The sequence below is a fragment of the Periplaneta americana genome, chromosome 6, assembly GCF_040183065.1.
Source record: "Periplaneta americana isolate PAMFEO1 chromosome 6, P.americana_PAMFEO1_priV1, whole genome shotgun sequence".
Classification (NCBI taxonomy): Eukaryota; Metazoa; Arthropoda; class Insecta; order Blattodea; family Blattidae; genus Periplaneta; species Periplaneta americana.
The window spans coordinates 120,750,552-120,772,680 of record NC_091122.1 but is presented as its reverse complement, the minus strand read 5'-3'; the positions used below and the strand labels follow the sequence as shown (position 1 = coordinate 120,772,680).

The 22,129-nt window shown below is 35.7% G+C and overlaps 1 protein-coding gene across 4 annotated transcripts in view; it reads right to left on the bottom strand.

Annotated features, from left to right (window-relative positions):
- The window catches only part of Fas3 (fasciclin 3), a 368,573-nt gene extending 346,682 nt beyond the window's left edge, over positions 1–21,891 (bottom strand). For 2 of the 4 annotated variants that reach the window (XM_069828843.1, XM_069828845.1), the window contains exon 1: positions 21,778–21,824. In XM_069828843.1, the coding sequence (XP_069684944.1) occupies positions 21,778–21,823 (46 nt within the window). In that variant the 5' untranslated portion in view covers position 21,824. Of the gene's footprint in view, positions 1–21,777 lie in introns of all 4 variants that reach the window. The other 2 variants (XM_069828844.1, XM_069828846.1) reach the window with 2 other exon arrangements.
- Between the last annotated feature and the right edge of the window lie 238 nt (positions 21,892–22,129).

The window sequence follows — 22,129 nt, the reverse complement described above, 5'->3', positions numbered from 1 at the left end:
TTACACACAAATATTTTGTTTTTATGTATTTTCAGAATATTGTATTGAAATAGTAAATACTAAATAATGATTATACAGTTATCAACTTTGTGAATCATGAGAAAATTGAAAATTAAAGTGCAAAAAATTAATATATTTTTGCTGTGTGTAGACACTGTACACTTACTATAACATGAACGAGTTTCGTAGTAAGAAAATACTTCCGTATTAGAAGCACACTTAAGAATGGATTAGCTTAACAAAACAAATAACACAATAAGTACGACTAAAAAAAAATCATTCTGCGCAAATTTTCTGAACCAATCGTAGAGAAACACTACACGCCTTGGCAGTGGCTATCTGCGTTAAAGATAGGGCACTTTTAATGCCCTCACAATCTTTAAGTTCTTTCGAGAAACAGTACACTTGACAAATAATAATGCCTAATGGCTTCTGATATCAGAGCTTGACTGAGACATGATAGCGATTACTTGAATGATTAGTATTTTTAAATACTGTTTATTATTACATATATATTTATGAACAAGCTTCAACACAGTAATATCACAGACGAATGCAGCGACAGGAAGGTCTCTTTGTTCAGGTCATAAACCGCTAGATAAAGTGTGGTGCGAGTAGTTTTCGCACAAGACCAAAAACCCGCCTATTTCTTCTGCCTTTACTATAACAGAAAGAGTTAACAAGAATTTCCTTGAAGGTTAACGCTGTAGGCAGGACTGATTTCAACAGTGGGAGGCATCAACTCTCACTACTATGTGGGCTTCCATGATCTGTAATATGGGTACTTTAATTTAGATTACTTTGTGTATCTGCGTCGTTGGGAAAATTGAGTCGAAGATTTTGAAAAACAATGGACAATAGATGCGAAGGAATAATATATTGAGATACATGTGTGGTAAGTGCGTTATTACAGAATCGAGGAAAAGTTTGAAAGAAAAAAAAAAAAAGATGAAATCGAGTCATTTTCTACTTCCGAGATTCTGCAATGCACTTACCACGAGTATTGCATAGTATTTTTAGACGATCGTAATTTAATTTAATTATAATAAATAAATAAATACATAAATAAATAAATAAGAAATAAATTAATAGCATATTTTTAATTTTATATATTAAACGCGTATGTAAAATCTTAATTTATTTCTTAAATGATCAATGTGTAATGACGGTTTAAATCATGTTGCTATGATATTACTGGTATATAAGTTTCTTTGTGAATATATAAAAAAAAGCTTTTGTTCTTTGAGTCTACATTATAATCAATCAATCACGGATAGTAAAGTAAGAGTCCATTACTTTCAGTAAAGTTAGTAGTTCGAAAGAAAATACATTTGTATGCATCATATTTAGAAATGACAACAGCTGATGGTTAATTAATACGAGTAAGCAACAATTTGCTTAAAGGATTCTAAAATTTAATTACCGGTTATGAAAACATCTGTTTAAACCAGAGCATTCTTCAGTTACAAGCCGGAACATGGGTAAGTTTGGCAACGCTAGGTGGAGGCGGGAGATTCTGAAGTGACATTGATGTAATTGTGCTTTCTTATTGCTTTCGTTGTACGTAACGTGTATTTTTTTAATATTACTTTATGCACAAAGGTAAGATCAAGATTCGGAGTAGTGATGTAAATTATTACGGATTCGAAAATAGTGTTTTATTGCAATCAATTAGCTATACTTTAGAATACGGCGTAAGTGGGCTACATACATACAAAAACTGCCACTTAAAATAATTACAAAGAAATATGTTTTTATCGATTGTACAAAGGTAATTGAATAAAAAAAATTAAAAAGATATTCCTTGCACCGAAAATAATAAAATCAATAATGCAATAAAAACGTAAGTTCTTACTCAGTATTCTTAAGTTCCAGTCAATTAGCAAATTTGTGGCTAGTAAATTGACATGTTTTGCCGCTTTATGTTGTTTCACCTCTGACGTGAAAGGACTAGGATATCATAGGGCCTATACATTTTAATTTAATGTGATGTCGTGCTTTTCTATAAATGTAACAGATGCCCAGGAAGCCAGTTTTAGTTTGAACCTGGCAAGTCACCATAACAATATTGTTATCCTAGATTATTTGTTATAAACTTTTTAAAATGTAATTTTAAGCTAAGCTAAGAATGTGAATTATGCTAATAAAATAAAAATGTAAACAAAGGAAACTATTGAAATTATAATAAAGCATGAGGATGTAAATACAGTTAGGCCAAATATAAAGATCTATGAAAAAATGTAGAAACATACCTTCAACAATACGTAACAAAACACATCATTATCTATTAAGTGTGTGCCAATTTGCGTAAACTCAATGAACTTCAACTGCTGTAAATAAGAAGTGAAAAGAAACATGTTTATAACTAATTCATTACAAAAGGAATCATATTAATAAACAAACCTTGAAAACCAACAAAGCGAGTGTACGCATCTACAAATTAAAAGTAGTTCTGACGTATAGCAGGCATTTCGAATCTTCAACAAAACTGCAAAATTTATGGGATCACAAAACAGCTATTTACAATGAACTTAAAAATCAACGGCGTAACTTTATTTATATAGTAGGCGAGACCCAACAATTTGGTTAGAATTCTGATACACCACAAACCACAAGTAAGACTATAAAAATGTAGTCTATACAATATTTAATATTTAGAGGAATTGTCAATCACTTTGTAATTATTAATAACCGTAAAAATTGCCAAAGACTGCAGCCAAATTTTCATTTATTGTCTTGTTTTATCACCAACACGCACTTAGTTTATAATACATCAACAATTAACGTTTGGTACGACTGCGAACATAATTCCATCGACACACACTTATATTGTAATATTAATTTATACTGAAAATAGACATTACCACAAACTCTGTTCTGTATCCTAGGCCTCCGCTTGACAGTTAATTACAGTGTTGCCGACGTATGGCACCGGCTTGTAACTGAAGAAGGCTCTGGTTTAAACTTTTTATGCTTTAAAATGGGAAATTTTAAAAGAGAATATCAGACTTCATACCCTAGTTCAGGCACATGGTGTCTATCACTGTACGATTTACATCCTCTTGCACATACGAAAAAATTCCTTAACATTTTCTCCCAAGTTATTGAAGTCATAACACCATTACAAGCCAATTTTATTGCGGTTACTCCATTTTTAAAATACTTAAATTGCCAATATATTTGTTAGTTACTGTATGGCAATATTATTTTGTCAGTTACTATACAGTTCCAAGTTCTGCAGTCCAGATAAACAGGTCTATTCTCCAGTACGGGATGCGGGGGTAGAGAGTACGAAAGTTCAGTTCAAGGGGCCAGATGTGGGATCAGCCTTTGAATGGGACATAGTAAACAATGTAAATAATCCAGTTCATATTGCTTGAGAGACATGGGATCAGCCTTTGAATGGAAAATAGTAAACAATGTAAATAATCCACCTTTTATAGTTTATAAGAAAACACTGAAATGTGTTTGACTAGGAAAGAGAATTGGAGAAAGGGATGGAATGTTCCAGACTGTGTTCAAGTCGTTCCATTTCCGCACTCTGTGAATTCACGAGGGAAGGCAGTCGTCAAACTATTCTTAAAGGAAAACACCAACTACATAGTGTCACAAATATGACGAACAGAAGAAGGAAGAAATGGAAACAAAGGGAGGAAAAGGAGAGAAAACGGGAGAGGGGATGAAAAAGAAATAATATAAAAATAAAAGAGAATAAAGATAAGATGAGGAGGATGAAAATTAAAACATCAGGAGGAAAAGGAGATGAAATGGGAGAGGAGAAAATGAAAAGGAAAGGGGAGAAGAAAATGAAAATAGCAAGAGGAAAAAGATGAGGAGGAAAATAAGGGGAAAATGAAAACAGAGACAAAAGGTAAAAGAAAATTAAAATGAAAAAGGGGAAAAGAAAAGAAGATGAGGAAAAGGGGAAATGAAAAGACAGGAAGATTAAGTGTTTTTACTTGCTTATTTAACGACGATGTATCAACTACTGGGTTATTTAGCGTCGATGGAATTGGTGATAGCGAGATAGTATTTGGAGAGGTGAGACCGAGGATTCGCTACAGATTACCTGACATTAGTCTTATAGTTGGAGAAACCTTGGGAAAAATCCAACCAGATAATGAGTCCAAGCAGGAATCGAACCCGCGCCCGAACGCAACTCCGGATCGGCAGACAAGCGCCTCAGCCGACTGAGGCTCCGGGAGACAAAGAAGGGAAAACATAAGATGAGAGAGAGAATGGGAAAAGCGAATAAAGGTGAATAAAAAAATAGGAAGACAAGCTGGAAAAAAGAAAGATGAAAGGACAGAACCACGAAGAAAAGGAGGGAAAAAGATGAAAGAGAAAAGGGGAAAAGAAAATTAGATGAAGATGAAGGGGAACTATAGAAAAGGAAGAGAAAAATGACAAATGGGGGAAAATGGAGGAGGAAAAGATCAGAGAGAAATGAGGAAAAAGAAATAAAAGATGGGAAAAAGAAGCGAATAAGAAAAAAGATGAGGAAGATACGGGACAAAGAAAGAGGAGAAGATAACGAGAGGAAAGGGTAAATAAAGAGATGAGGAGAAAAATACGAAGAGAGAAAAGAACAAAGAATGACAATATGAGAAGAAAAATAAGGGACTAAGAAATAGAAGAAGATGAAGAGAGGAAGGAACAATGAAAGAGAAGTTGAGGAGAAAAATAAGGGATAAAGAAAGAGAAGATGAAGAAAGAAAGGAACAAAGAAAGAGAAGATGAGGAGAAAAATAAAGGACTAAGAAAGAGAAGAAGATGAAGAGAGAAAGGAATAAAGAAAGAGAAGATGTGGAGAAAAATGAAGGACTAAGAGAAGAAGATGAAGAAAGAAACGAATAAAGAAAGAGAAGATGTGGAGAAAAATGAAGGACTAAGAGAAGAAGATAAAGAGAGAAAGGAATAAAGAAAGAAAAGATGAGAAAAATAAGAGACAAAGAAAGAGGAAAAGAAGAGAGAAAGGAACAAAGAAAGAGAAGATGTGGAGAAAAATGAAAGACTAAGAGAAGAAGATGAAGAGAGAAAGGAATAAAGAAAGAAAAGATGAGAAAAATAAGAGACAAAGAAAGAGGAAAAGAAGAGAGAAAGGAACAAAGAAAAATGAGGAGAAAAATAAGAGAGAAAGAAAGAGAAGAAGATGAAGAGAGAAAGGAACAAAGAAAGAGAAGATGAGGAGAAAAATAAAGGACTAAGAAAGGGGAGAAGGTGGAGAGAGAAAGGAACAAAGAAAGAGAAGATGAGGAGAAAAATAAGGGACTAAGAAAGAGGAGATGAGAGAAAGGAACAATGAAAGAGAAGTCTGCGCTTGGTGGGTTGCACAGAGTTTCTCTCTACGTGGCCTTATGGTGGAAAAACTGAACTGAGCATTGTTGCAGGTGTTCACGTTTCATTGGTACAGTCTGTCTGAAAACAAAATGTACCATGTCAAAGACTTCGTTGCAAATAAAAAGTGCGTTGTAAAGAGACATTCTGGATGTCATACAAATTATGTTTCAATTCCAAAATTTCGCGACACACTCAATGGAGTTGCGCGACACACCGGTTGGGAACCCCTGGTTTAAGGTACAAACACGCAGAGAGTTGCGTCAACGTATTCTGAATGCCGCGGCGACAATAAGGAAGAAACGTGTGGAGCTGCGAAATGCTACAAGTGCGGTTCACACCCGTGCGGACCGTTGTCTTCAGATTCAGGAAGGCATTTGCAAAAATGTAATTTAAATCCACTCTAAATGAAAGGGACTGATACATAAACAATCAGTTTTATTTTTATTATTTTTTGAATTTTTGTAAGGTAGTGAAATGCTGAAATAGAAGTTGTTTTCTGCCGTTTTTAAATTACTATAACTCCGTAATTATGAATGCTATCCCATTAATTTATTTACTTTTTTGTTCCAAATAACCTCAGGAATCACCTCCATAAACCGGGGGAGAACTTCATGTATCACCCTGTATATGTAGGCATGAATCATAAAAATAATCAAATGGACTAGTCGTGTTTTGGGATCACACTATTCAGTTACCCGTACAGTATATATTGATTTTAACTAATAACTCCTAACCACCGACTGATGAAACGTTAACCGAAACCCGAATCAACTGGGAACTGACAATCAACTTTTGCAGACTGATTAATACCAAGAGTACATTTTTCGTCCGCATGAAATTGCGAGAATAGCATATCTTTTTCGTATGTGTTTAACAGTATCAGCTGCATAGTCACTCCTTTGCGCCTCCAAAATCTACAAAATTTTATTTTTCATAGTTTCTCAATACGATGTTTGATTAATCCGCTCACGGTTACTAGAATGAGACGTAATCCACCATCCTGAGATTATCTTTAATTCGCAGGAAACAGGAGAGAAACAATATAACTGAAAGGGGAAACTGAGATACCAAAACCAAACCCCGTCCCAACAGCGTTTTCCTTCACTAAAATATCATTTTTTGGATTCGCCATGATTCGAACTTTGATCATCAGGTTGTTAACGGTTGTGTTTAGAATTTTTTTAAAACTTTTAGCCTCATCTGTACATAACAACGAAACAAAGCACATAGCTGTTCAGTCTTTCTATTGCCAATTCCTATCGACACATCAAGAGGAACAGACAACTGACAGGAAAAAAAAAAAAAATGAAAACATAACAAAGCACCATAAAACATTCTACAGCCTTTTAAATGTCACAGTTGTGAAATGCGCATTGTACACTCTTCCATTTATTCTGTCACTGACTGATTATAGGATTTTTCACACCATTCTACATTAAGGGGGATTGTGTTCTTTAACGATTCTATACTGTTTACTACCGATTGTTCTGTTTTCAAGACAACTTCACAAAATGCGTTTGATATACTGGTTTTAGATTTCACTATACATTGATTTTATTATGCTTGAAATGCATATGACTGTTACTGCGAATTTAACTGTATAATAATATTTTAAAGTTAAGCTAAGATATTCAGATAGGAGAAAAATGGAGAATTGAAGTAGTAGCCTATGTTATAGGAAACAGAAATACTTGAAGAAAGGAGAAAGAGAATTTAAAGAGGGAGGGAGAAAAGGTGGACGAAAGAGGATAGGAGAGGAGAGGAGAGGAGAGGAGAGGAGAGGAGAGAAGAGAAGAGAAGAGAAGAGAAGAGAAGAGAAGAGAAGAGAAGAGAAGAGAAGAGAAGAGAAGAGAAGAGAAGAGAAGAGGAAAGGGATGGAGATGAAAGGAGAGAAGGGGAGGGGAGGAGAGGATATAAGAAGAGAGGAGAGCAGGATGATGAGAAGGTGAAGACGAAAAAAAAAGATAAAGAACATAAAAGGTAAGAGGATAGGAGAGAAGAAGAAAATATTAGGAAAAGAGAATTCCTATTTCAAATCGGCTATTTAACAACTTTGTATCAGCTACAAGTTATCTGGTGTCGATAGAATTTGTGGTAGCGGGGTCGTATCCTGGAGAGATGAGGCCGAGGATTCGCTATGAGTAGGGCCCCTTAAAAACTACTAAATATGCATCAAATATGCTCTTACAAAGTTCAAAAATGTCATTAAATATGCACTAAAAATTAAGAAAAATTAAGTTAAGTATGAACTTATATTATTTCTTAGAGGTTGAGGTGCTTTTGTTGTCTAAAAATCAACAAAGAGTTGCAGTTCACGATCAACCCGTAGCTGTTTTCAATTAAGAAACCGCATCTATTGTCCCTGAAGATCCATTTGTATCACGAAAACTCCTTTCCACCTCACACAAGTTTATTGGGGCATATTTAAATTATGTAAATTATTTCGCAGATGCAGGATTATCTTTCGAGACTGTATTCAGGATTTTTTAAACGAGTGTTAGTCACTTTTCTCTTTACCATTTACCCTATTTTTCTATACTAACTTTGGTATTAACTTTCGTAATTCTTATTTTAAATTGAACTACTCTCGAACACGAGCTTTGCCTATACGGGTGTTCCGATTTTTATCTTCTGTATAAGTAATTTAGTATAAATAAATATCAAACACAAAATATACAATATAAAACCATGCTTAAGGGTTAGGCACAGCTTAAAGGAGTAAAATTTTGGAAATATTCAACATTTTTTCCCTCCATTACTGTATCTTGTACAATAATGAAAATTAGTATATGATAAACATATTTTTACGATTAAAAATTTATTTAACTATTTATTTATTTATTTTCAAACATCACTGTGCAGTGATGAAGTGTTTCCCTCATAATTAAAAAACTATCCAACATGCTGTGATGAAATTTTTTGTGTACTAATGCATGTCATATCTACAATATGATGCAAAATCACTTCTCTACCTTTGATAGATTGTCTGATAAGAAATAAATTCATTTTAAAAAATGGTCAAATATTAGAATATTCTTCTAACACAAAATAAAAAAAAATATTATTTATTAAGGAACGTAGTTGAAAGATCTGAACATGAGTTTCAGCAATAAAATAAAAGGGAGAGAACAAGAAAAAGTTAACAAGTTTATGAGTTATGAAGGAAACGCTTCATCACTGCACAGTGAAGTACCACCGTTTTGAAATTTGAAAAAAAAAATATATATATATATAATATATATAAATTTTTTTAATCGTAAAAATATTTTTTTCATATAGCAGAACGACAGTGTTTTACACATACCAATTTTCATTATTGTACAAACTACAGTAATGAAGGAAAAAAAATGTTGAATATTTCCAAACATTTTACTGCTGTATGCTGTACCTAATCCCTTAATAAACTCAAAATAATTCATACAGATAATGCGTAATTATATAACTATATCCTCCGGGGAAAAGTATGCAAAAGCATAAACTTCCGAGCCCTAACTACTAGATTACCTGTCATTCGTCTTACAGTTGGAGAAAATTTAAGAAAAAATTAACCCAACCAGATAATCAAACTAAGAAGGACTCGAACCTACGCCTGAGAGTAGCAACAGACCACAAGTACCACTGAGCTACATCGGTGGTCAGCAAAGAAGTGTAAAACAAAAAGGAGTAGAATTCTCGGAATGTCTACAGAAGCCTGAATAACGGCCCCCATGGCTAAAGTCTTCAGTTCGCATCGATGTGTTGCTACTTACATTATTAAGTCCTAACCTCATGTCTGTATTCAGTGTTAGATTAACGAAAAATGACAAATAAAGTGGATCATAAAATGTTATTGGACACAAAACTGACTCTCCAAAAACAGAGCTCGCTACACTTTCTTAAAATACATCCTCGTCTGCGCCATTTCTCAGCCAGCTCTATAAACTAATACTCAGCCATATCGTCGATAAAGTAAACCCATCACAAAACCCGAATCTGTACTCCAGTTAATGGAATACACAGAGGTATCGCCGCTAAAGAACGAGAGTCGGCAGGGGAGTAGATGCAACCCGTGTTACACAGCCCGTCTGCGTTCGTGAGCTCATTACGGTGTTCCCATGGCACATCCGATTTCCCGAGTTTCTGAAGGCGGTTCCCATTCTCCTTGGAGCATCCTTGCGATCCTCTTACCTGTTCTAATCTCGAATAACAAGACCTACTTGTCATTAAATTTATATCGGAGTGAAAACTGTCAACACAAAATGGCTGCCGCTTAGGAGGAAAAACTTAGCACAGCTGAGATACGTACAATTTGTAACAATAAGAACTAAACACTGTTTATTATAAAGAAAACAATTTTATTTACCTACATGTTAATACAGCAAAATTTCATGTACTTTTTAATGGTGTTCTGAAGGAAAAAACGAATATTCTAAGTGACAAAAACGTCTTATAACTCAAATCACATTTAATAACATCTGAAATAGCATTTGAAGATTTTGAAGAGAACAAGTTAAGTCAATTTAGTAAAATTCACAGTTAACCTCTACAGTCCCGAGACAAATTTATGATGACGCAGAATATCTGCATGGAAATATCATATGTACTTCGGTACATTAAAATAATATATATGATTTGCGTAAATCACTTCGTGATTTAAGACGGCGCTTATTCCGTCGGATCCCGGCCAACTAGTCACTCACAACGAGTGCACCTCAGCACATGTGTGGACTTCGGTCCTACGTTCATAGACATCTATGACGTAGTGCAGAGGGAAGCCACTAGAGGGAACCCACGAGTTGGAGCTTAATCTGTGACGATTCTGTCCGACGCCGGGGTGGTATCCGGTGTGGCTTAGTGGATAAAGCATCAGCACGTAGAGCTGAAAACCCGGGTTCAAATCCCGGCGCCGGAGAGAATTTTTCTCCGTTCCATTACTCTTTCATCGTAAAAAAAAATGTTAAAATATTTATTGGATAATTGGCGATACAAAGACAAACACTAACCAATCAAAATTTTTATCATGACCTCAATTCTTGTTTTATGCTAGGTATCATATGTGATACCTTGGGATTCTATGTGGACTTAAGTTGGCATCCATTCAGTTTCATTTATTTTACAAAAATGCATACAATTGCTTACAAATAATGAAATGAAAGTATTTGTATTCCAGCAGCAACACTACGCTTAGAAATCATGACAAATATAATACTCTGGTTAAATATATACATTGTATAGTAAATACATTTCCTTCATGGAAAAGAAAAGATGATCTGTACCAGGAACTACAAAACCGGTAAAAAAATCTGAATAATAATAACAACAGAAGAACAGCAACACTACAGGCATTTTGTAAAATATTGCGAAATGTTCTCTGTGGCTATACAGACGAACCCCGTCCTAAACCAAAGGCCATACCGTTTCAAGGTACCTAATCCATCTCGACCGTAGTTCGCTCCATGTGCGGGCACAGCGATCAAATTTGATTGGCAGTTTCACACATTCCCTAGTGCAGTCATTGACTTAGTATACGAATTGTTTCTGCCCACAATTTTTTACTAAATTGTCCATCTATTGGAGTATTATACAAAGAACGGGTACAGTGATGAACTCTCTGTCCATCTATTGGAGTATTATACAATACACGGGTATAGTGATCGAATCTGATTGGCAGTTTCACACATTCCCTATTCCAGCCATTGACTTAGTATACGAATTGTTTCTACCCACAATTTTTTACTAAACTGTCCATCTATTGGAGTATTATACAATAGGCCTACACGGGTACAGCAGCATTAATAGTTCCGAAGATATATAACTGCTTTTTATATGGAATGAAACAAGAAATTAGGCTAAAGTTACGGGAAATTGCAATCAAAGTTTACTGTCATTTAAAAACACTGTGCAGCACAGTTTTAAAAATGGCGCTACGTCATATGACAAGGCCATAAATGCGCATTAAATTTTATGTGATCGATTTTACACAAATAAAGGAGTATTTTCAAGGGAAAATACATTAAAAAAATTAAGTTGGGCTACGGGAAATTTCAATCGAAGTAAATGGGGTCACATATCAAAGATTATTTTAAAAGAAAAAAAAAACGATTAAAATTCACTGGTTTTTCACCGTATTTAAACTATCATTTCACCTTAATACTAAAACTGGCATAGGCCTAAGTTCATTTTATGTATGTAAAAACTAAAAGTGATTTTCTTAGCCACGCGAACTAAATATAACCTACTGTAACTACACATTGCTGTTCGAAGCCCAGTGACAACTTTTTTTTTTTTTTTTAGCTATTCTCCAGGCGCCAAGGTTCACAATGTTTCACCAAGTCCACAAATCAGCGACGTTGTGACAGACGTGTTGCAGCGTCTTCACCACGCCCGTGATGTATGACCTTCTCTAATGAACATCTCTGTCCACCAGGCGGCACTGCTGTTGCAGAGAACGGGCGGACAGGCAGGCCAACTTCGTGGAGAGAAATATTTGAGCAAACAATTTAATATCGTACTTTCGTATCGACGAGTTATTTGAAGAAAATAGCCTGCTCTAAACTACATAATACGGAAAAAAAAAAAAATAAAATAATGTTCAGATAAGAGCGCCAGAGAGAAAACAGTTATTACATCTAAAAAATCTGACCTACGTTTCTTTCGTTATGATATTTTTTACATAACAAGAACTTTACTGTACATAGCTGTGCTCAAATTAAACATAAATCAATAAAATATTAAACATGTAGGCCTATTCAGAGAGCCATCCAGTGATGGTACCGACGTGAACATAACATGCTCACCACTTTGTCTTTTCCTATCCCGTTAGTGGGTCAGAAGGGAAATTTTCTGTAATTTGGCGAAGTAGAGGAATCTTCTGTGTGTCACATACAGAATCGTATGTACCTCCGGAAAGACTAGATGTTGCGAAGTCTTGAAAGACAAAAATGCAACGAGAATGATATGAAGAATCCAATACCTTCAGGAAATCTGCCTCATTATCTTTGTGTACATTATAAATAGTAACAGTATTTGCTAGAAATCGAGCAAGGACATTTTTTTAGCGAAAATCTCTTTAAGGGATTAGGTACAGCTTACAGCAGTAAAATTTTTGGAAATATTCAACATTTTTTTCCTCCATTACTGTATCTTGTACAATAATGAAAATTGGTATGCGTAAAACACTGTCCTTCTGCTATATGAAAAAATATTTTTAATATTGCAGCGATATTTTACTACTTAATTAACTTATTATTCCCAGAACATGAATTTTACCAGCAATCGAAAAGTATTGGGAATAAATTTGAATAAGGAACAAAAAAAAGTTTCCTTCCCAGCCAGGATTCGAATTACGAAAGTTTTAGTTACCAGTCTATCGTGCTCTGGACTGAACAAGGCTCTGAAATCAGCTACAAGGGTCGGCCTGGTTTTTTTTTGCCACTACACTGTACACACTTTGGGTGCAGCTCCGTATAAGCAGGCAAACGCGCTTACTGCCTGAGCTACACCTGTAATTCAATTTGATTTTAACAGAATCACGTATTACTTCAAATCAATGTGAAGAAAATAGAGCAATGACTTATGCAATTAAAATGGTAGCAAAACTATTTAATTTCGAGTAAGTCAGCTTCTATTTACGTAAAAAATTAATACAAGATCACTCAGAAACCTGCTAAATTTCAATAAAGATAACTTGGTTTCAGGACTCAAATCGTAGACATGGGAACATGCTACAAGATCGTCGGTCTTTCGGTATCTAAGACAAGATACCCTGGGCTTATCTCTCCAACATGTTTTCCGCTGGCAAGACTCGAAAAATCTGACCGCAACTGCGGAAGACAAAGTTCGCAACTTGAGAATTTTTCGAGGTGTCTTTAACTTTCTGCAGGAACTGAGCTACGCCCTGAAGCCCCGGCAGAGTGAAGGCACGCTCGTCACAAGCCACGTGCTGTACCAAGCATCTCCCTCGGGCAGAGGGTTAGAGCATCGCAGAACAAGATACAGATTCTGTCCACTTCGAGTTAAATCTGTGGTGGCTCTAACATGCAACTAATTAATGTATCGAAATAGGCCTAACTGTACAAACCCTCGTAATATAATGAAATACAATATATAATAATTCAGGTATAATACATTATTTCAAATTAATGTAATATGCCTTATTAAAATGGATTTGAGGGAGGTGGGATGATGATAAAGACTGGATTAATCTTGCACAGCATAGGGACCGATGGCGAGCTTATTTGAGGGCGGCAATGAACCTGCGGGTTCCTTAAAAGCCATTTGTAAGTAAGTAATACGCATTATAAAGCAAGGTAATGTAAAGTAATGAAATGTAATGCAATATAATGATGATATATAGTACGGCTGGTTTTATTCAAGTATCTCTAAACGGGTCATGGTGGTGTGTCCAGAACTACATCAGAATAGATAGATAGATAAGATAGATAAGATAGATTAGATTAGATTAGATTAGATTTAGATAGATAGATAGATAGATAGATAGATAGATAGATAGATAGATAGATAGATAGATAGATAGATAGATAGATAGATAGATAGATAGATAGATAGATAGATAGATAGATAGATAGATAGATAGATAGATAGATAGATAGCTAGATAGATAGCTAGATAGATAGATAGATAGATAGCTAGATAGATAGATAGATAGATAGATAGATAGATAGATAGATAGATAGATAGATAGATAGATAGATAGATAGATAGATAGATAGATAGATAGATAGATAGATAGATAGATAGATAGATAGATAGATAGATAGATAGATAGATAGATAGATAGATAGATAGATAGCTAGATAGATAGATAGATAGATAGATAGATAGATAGATAGATAGATAGATAGATAGATAGATAGATAGATAGATAGATAGATAGATAGATAGATAGATAGATTAGATAGATAGATAAATTAGTAAATAAATAAATAAATAAATAAATAAGTAAATAAGTAAATAAATAAATAAATAAATAGTCCACCGTTTGGCTGAGGGATTAGCGAGTCTATCTCCGAACCCAGCGGGCCCAGGTTCGATCTCCGGTCGGGACGAGTTGCCTGGGAGAGGTTTTTTCGGAGCTTTTCCCTCACTCCTATGGATGAATATCAGGTAACTTTATCAGGCGATTGGAACCCCACTCATCTTCGCCACTTCCTTTCCTTCCCTATCATCCTTTCATTCATCATCTCGTTATGTCTTCTGGTTTTCAGATCGCTCTACAGCAGGCCCTCCGAAGCTGCTGGCTCTCTCGACCGGCCTCTGTGGATTGTATTCATGCGATGATGGATAGCTTTTGCAACGGAACCCGGGGCAGACCTTCTCGAACCGTTAAGGGTGCCTTGGGGGATTGCCGAAGCAGGAGTGCTACATGGACTCCGTTGGCTGTAGGAACCAGTCGTTAAGGGGGGGGGGGTCAAGTGGTTAGGTCGGTGCGCGTAGAGGATTGGTGGGCACGGAACTCATCCCATATCGGGTGGGTGTACAATAGACCTCAGGTCGTAGTGCGTGAGATGTTCCCTCCCTCCCTACCTCCTAACAAGAATAAATAAATAAATAAATAAATAAATAAATAAATAAATATACTGTCCGCAGATACGCTTTCAGGTTCCGTCATGAGGCCAGCAAGACAGCCATGAAATAATCTTTGTATAGTCTTACTTCAAACCGCTTTTAGAGGTTAATTGCCGCTCTCACATAAGCCCGCCATCCGTCCCTATCCTGAGCAAAATTAATCCATTCCCTACCATCATATCCAACTCCCTCAAATCCATTTCAATATTATCCTCCCATCTTGGCCTCATCGAAAGTCTATTTTCCCCAGGTCTCCCAACTAACACTCTACACACATTTTTGGAATCACTCATACGTGCTACATCGCTCCCCATCTCAAATGTCTGGATTTAATGTTCCTAATTATGTTAGGACGTCACTGAAGAGTTCAAAATTGAAGCTCATCAGCTATTCTTCGCCACTCAGAGTTCTGGATCCCGATGTTCTTAAAAGAGAGTACGAATGCTCTGAGGGATGACGTCACTGTATTAGGCATCTATACCATTACGTTCTGCTCTTCAGTCAGTCATAATTCCATAGCATTCCTCGAACGTCGGCTGGCGACGCACGGAGAAGGATGGTCTAGGGATGAGTGAAGTTTCCTGCTCTAAACCTGAGTATGCAGCGAACCCTAGTGTAGTCGGCCGGTGTGGAATGGGAATGCGCCTCGCATGAGGGTTAGCGCAATAGATCTTCTAAGGTCGCAGTACTGGAGTGCCCCCTTCCAAAATGCAATTCATTTCATGAGAAATTAGTAGAAAGGGATACTTTCTTAGAACTGACAAACCTACTGCTATCAGTGTCGACATTCTCTTGTAAGGTAGAGAGTTAACATTCCGTTACCGTAAGAGCTTCTGGAGCATCTGATGGGATGCCTTTGTACATTAATACAATGCGTCATGCTAATACAATAAAATGCTTCGTGGTGTAATTTACTGTTTGTAAAGCAATGTAATTCAATGCAATATGCATGACTTGACCCAAGGTTCATTGGACCAACTCTCTCATGGATGGATAATAGTTTCGTCCACCTTCGATCATCAAATCATGCACACATTACACTGGCAGTACGACTTTGATAATCTATTACATTTCATGGGCAACAGTCAATGGATAAATAATGGAATGTTATAGCAGAGAAAACGATATTACGACACAAAACCTGTACAACACAGCGTGTTGTAATATAGATACTGCACTGAAGTATACTCTCCTCACACACTGTATTTTACCTACTATTCATCGTTTGGAACCTCATTCGACGTAAACTTTTTGTACACAATAGCATAAGTTAATTGAACGAGTAATGTGGTGTAACTACCTGGAAGTAGAATTAACAAGTTGTATATTTTTACCTAAGAGGCTTCCCAAACAAGTAAAGCTACTGGCTGTCTGACACATGTAAGTACAGACCGATTATTTTGTCCTGACAGCTCAGCAACGCGAAAGAGGGGGAAGTAATAGGAGGAGTGGGGAGAGTTCCGAAGTAGAGATAAGGGAGAGCGGTCGGTAAAGGAATGCAGTACAGCTTAATTTTACAGGAAACATACCGCTCTATCGCACGCATGACAACCGATCGCTGCGAAGGCATGCGAGTGAATAACCCAAACACCCCTTGGCGTAACTAAATGGACTCGCCTGACCCAGGCGCAGATCGTAGGCGACTGTCAGGACTAAATAATCGTACTGTATGTTATGGGAAAACAAATATATGAATAAAGCGCACATTTGTACAAAACATGTGCTAAACCAATAATGATTGCATCGGGCAACAAGCTTAGCTCCCTGTTTATAAAATTTTAAAGGTGTTTTTCGGTTTGTTTTATTTAACAATGTTCTTTTCATTGTTCTGCAAAACTGTCGGAATCTGTTTACCTTTATTCCTACATCCCTAGTTTCTAAATATGATACACCACAACCTAAAAATGTGAAGGAGTTCACTTGTTGTATCATAATATTTTCTAGGTACTATAATTTTATCGTCCTTAAAAATTCATTTTCCCCCATTTGAACCCTAGAGCAATGAGACTTACTGCAAACATGTTAATCGCTAGACCACCACCACCACCACCACCACCACCACCACCACCACCACCACCACCACCACCACCACCAGTCTAGTGCAGATGATAGCAATTCAAAGAGGCCGCTTTAGGAAGTACTTCAAACTCGTTTTAATTACAAGCTCGCTCTGTCTTCTAAGAATATAATAAGTAGCCTAGACCTCGGATTTTTAGGCACTATGGGTGCTATTCATAGACATTTCGCAGCACGCGCTACGAGCGTACTAAGATAGCCTCGGCTATCCACTGGTTTTACTTGTACAGAATTCAAATCATATCCTATCGCTAACACTGGTTTATGAATACGAAAAACGCTGATCACCGGAAACCCGCGCTAAAAATGTCTATGATACGGTCCTTAAAAACTACCTTTTAGACACCTAAAACAGGCCCAGAATTTATCAAAATAGACACTAAAAATATAGATTTAGGCACCTGAAAATACAATTTCAAGTACATAGAAATAGTCTACTATTTTACTTACTTACTGGCTTTTAAGGAACCCAGAGGTTCATTGCCGCCCTCATATAAGCCCGCCATTGGTCCCTATCCTGAGCAAGATTAATCCAGTCTCTATCATCATATCCCACCTCCCTCAAATCCATTTTAATATTATATTCTCATCTACATCTCGCCTCCCCAAAGGTCTTTTTCCCTCAGGCCTCCCAACTAACACTCTATATGCATTTCTGGATTCGCCCATACGTGCTACATGCCCTGCCCATCTCAAACGTCTGGATTTAATGTTCCTAATTATGTCAGGTGAAGAATACAATGCGTGCAGTTCTGTGTTATGTAACTTTATCCCTCTTAGCCCCAAATATTTTTCTAAACACCTTATTCTCAAACACCCTTAACCTATGTTCCTCTCTCAGAGTGAGAGTCCAAGTTTCACAACCATAAAGAACAACCGGTAATATAACTGTTTTATAAATTCTAACTTTCTACTATTTTATGCAGCTAAAATATAATATCTATCTGCACAAATTACGAACTATAGAAATGGAATTAATTAATTAATATTAAGGATTATACGGTATACAGTGACAAAAACAGCAAAAAAAATATTGTGGTTAGAAACTTTATTTTTGTTAAATCTTAAATTATGAATACCGGTACGTAATTTTTAATGAATTCATCGGCCTCATTGCTCTAAAACTGCTAATACATAAGTTCTCATATTACAATTAAATTAATTAATCAATTAATTTAACAATGAATTTAAAACTGACATATTATTCATAATTGATATCACAATACATAACAACGTTTTTCTCTAATTTTATATTGTGAAACGTCGCCTTTTCTTAGACAGAATCATTTTATAGGTGAAAACAATTCTTCCCAATGATACCGAAGCAATGGATGCATATTTAAATCTAGCAATATTTGCCATGTTCATTTCTTTAGGGAGAACTACATCCTCCCGATTCATCACATTTCTACTGTCTGCTCAAGTGCTCAACAAAACCAGACACCTTCCAGGAATTTCTTTATTCCTACAACCAAACTATTACAGGATATTTGAACCAAATCCACCCTGTGAGTTTCAAAACTTTGTTTCACTGCTACACGAAAATTAAAAAATACATATGTAACAAATATAAATAAACCACTTCAGGCTGTAAAATCTTAAAAATAGGTCTCGATGGGCAAAATAAGCAATTTTAGGCGCCATAAATCCGCTTTCAAGCCTTCATATTGTTATATTAAATGTGAAGATATTTAAGTAGTTTTAATTTCGCCTATCTCTACAGAAAAAAATAGGCATTTAACCTAAAATCCGAGATCTAATCATAGTCTAAGTTGCGTTCTAACAATTCGTTCCATAGTTTCACATAACTTCCTACAATTCCAGTAAAAATGCGTCACTTTAGTACCAGGTATGCACAATGAAAACCAGACCTGTGTTTTTATCTGAAAGAGAGAGGACTTGTCAAGAGTTAAGGAAGTTTCCACAGCGCAGACTGAAATATTTCACCATAATTCCCCATTATCAAACTTTCCTTTATCTCTGTCAATATGTGACGTTACCAGATATCGTAACACGCCTGGAAAAGAATTATCGATATACTGTGTGACGGAGATTAACACTGAAATAAACAGCACTGAGTTCGAAAAGCTGATGCTCTTCATTATATTAGTCAGCATAGCTATTTAATAATACAGATTTTTCTTGTGTGCGTGTGTTTGTGTGTGAGTGCAGTTAACGTTAATAATTTGATTTATCACCATGGAAACTTTTGACTACATCGGAACGCAGCTTTTCATTTCGTTCCATTTGCATATATTATATTGGGATTACTAATTATATTGGTTACCTTGGAAACCAGTGACTAACCAGAATTCCTGATGACATATACAGAGCGTAAAGGGTATAAGTGCCGTTCTTTTCACAGTCTTCGGGAATGGTCTACAGGATCAAAAAATGTTCATACAGCATAGGGTCAAAACTTTATAGTTTTGCCAGAACAAAATATTTGTTTCCTTATTTTATTTGCGTTATACTGCTTTATATCGTTAGTAGAATTTCGAAAATAATTACATCGGTAGCTGTATATCTAGCAAAGAGTTAATATTAGTTTAAATAAATATTTGTGTGTTCTATTACGTTTTTGTGAAATGAAATAATAATGCATGCTTAAATTTGTTAATATTCTGGCGTGAGAGACGTGGCAACATGTCCAGCAGGGTTCATGCAGCTGACAGTACTCTGCACAGACGTACAGCTCAGCTGAGTTCAAGCTATCGGTCCATAAGTCTCCTGCCGAGCGAATGGCAGTTCAGTACAGGGTATTCAATAAACAACTTGTAATGTCATTCACAGTTCAGGAATATCGTATGTTATTAATTTATAAAGAAAGTCGTCGTAATTCAAGTGCGGCAAGAAGAATGTATGTACCGCCAACGTTTTCCGCAAAGAAGGTTTCCTAATCGGCGAACTTTTGTAGCAGTTTCTCAACGATTATTAGAAATTGGGAGTCTCTTATCCCGTTTCGAAAATCACACAACCAGAAATTTCTTTAAAAAAGATGCTACTTTATGGAAGCGGGAGATATTAAAATTTTCATTAGAAAAAAAGTTGGTGTGATTTTGTGCAGTAAACCATTATTATTTATTTTCTAGACGTACAATAAAAATTGAGAAATATTGTTGAATACAACGAAAATTTACCTTAATGTTCTATTACTAAGATTCAAAGTTTGTATTTTCTGTTCGTTTTATGTAAACAACAATTGCCCTGGTCCACCCCTGCATTAGAACAGACCATCTGTTTTGTACCTTTATGTCTGTACCCGCTTGAGCTGTACTGTATACTTGGAAACTCCCTTCTCCACATCCAGCAACATTGCCAAACGTCTAATATTTTGAAAACTTTAATAATTAGTTAAATATTGCAATTAGATGTTGAGATGCAAAGAAACAAATACAACCACACTCAAATGCAACACCTACAACAACTTCTACATAGGACAGACAGGCAGATCATTTCAAACACGTTACAAAGAACACATCACAGCCATAACAAGATTACAAAACACTTCCACATATGCAGAACACATCACAAATGCTAACCACACCTACAGAGACATAAACACGGACATAAAAATTCCACATATTCAACCAAAAAGCCAGAAACTAAACACACTAGAACAATACGAAATATATACACACATAAAAGTACATCCTAATGAAATTTTCAACACACAACTCAATTTCAGAACACACACACTCTTTGACTCCACATTACACTACAGAAACATAACCCCACAGGAAACAGAAACAAAATGCGCCAAGACCAGCAATAACCAGTCTTGAAGATGGCCCATAACAGGCTAAAACATGTTAACCAGGTACGGTAAAATTTAACACGAGAAAGACATAATACATATTCCCTGTGATATAGTGTTAAAAGTTGTGTAATCAAGACATATATATATAGACTATATATATATATATATATATATATATATATATGTGTGTGTAGAAAACATTATTCGACCTTTTTCTTCAGTTATATATGAAGAGTCCACTGCAAGAATGATGGATGTCACTTTCTTGTCGAAAATGAACCAAGACTGTCAATGCATAGCTTAAGACATATAGAATGTACGTAGAGTTATATGGCATTAACACTGATAGACACTGATAGTCATTGTCCAGTAATGATCGGAAAATCACAGTTAAGCTTTGAGCGCTAAGCATTTCAAACTTTCAATTGCTTTTCCTGCAAAATGTATTCCAAATGACATCCATCATTCTTGCAGTGGACTCTTCATAGGCTATATGTTCTATTATCAGCATTTTTGGCAGTTAATTTCAAAATATACAGGATATAAACGATATAATCTCCAGTAATAAATGTTTTTCTCTGAAAAACTATTGCTCCCGCTCTCTTTCTCACCTACATTTTGATGACAATTTATTGCTGTAACATAACAAATTAATTCACTATAAAGACCAGTGCCTACATTGACAGGACACATGGCCTTCGAAATTTTCGAAATTGCGATTTTAGTAAGATTCAGAATGCCGTGATGACTTAATCGGGAATAACATTAGCCTAATTTACTTTATTTTACATGTGTATTAGTTTGGTGAAATGCAAACTAATTTAATGTGAATTAACTTCCATATTTAAGTTATATTACAACTAGTTCATTGCGAATTATTAACATTTTGGTGAAATCGGGTCTTAAACATTATAGTTAATGTAGGATTTGGCGTCTCTGAATTCTTTACTGTGGTAATTAATGTACTAGCTTAGCCTATACAATATTTTTCTGACGAATGGCACTTTTGGTATAAAATAATAGCATCTACATACCCATAGAATACGAACAGTTGAATGCTAGCCTGCAACATGTTGCCATAGCACTCACAAGCACAACTGACATTTTTCCAATATCCAACTCGTGATAACAGAGATAAGGTCATTGTAATCTGCACCTCGCACACGAGCGATAAGAGGTGTTCTTTCAACACAGGAAATTATTCCAGACAGTGAAGACAGAAGGAAGACACGGGAGAACAAAATATATTTAAATGAATTTAAATGAGGGAAGAGGGAAGAGTTTTTTTTAAGCTGAAATAAAAAAAAAAGAGTGGTGCCATAATTTCATTCGTACAACAAGATTTATATCATCTGAAGTAGCAAGTAATAAAACTAGGATTAGATA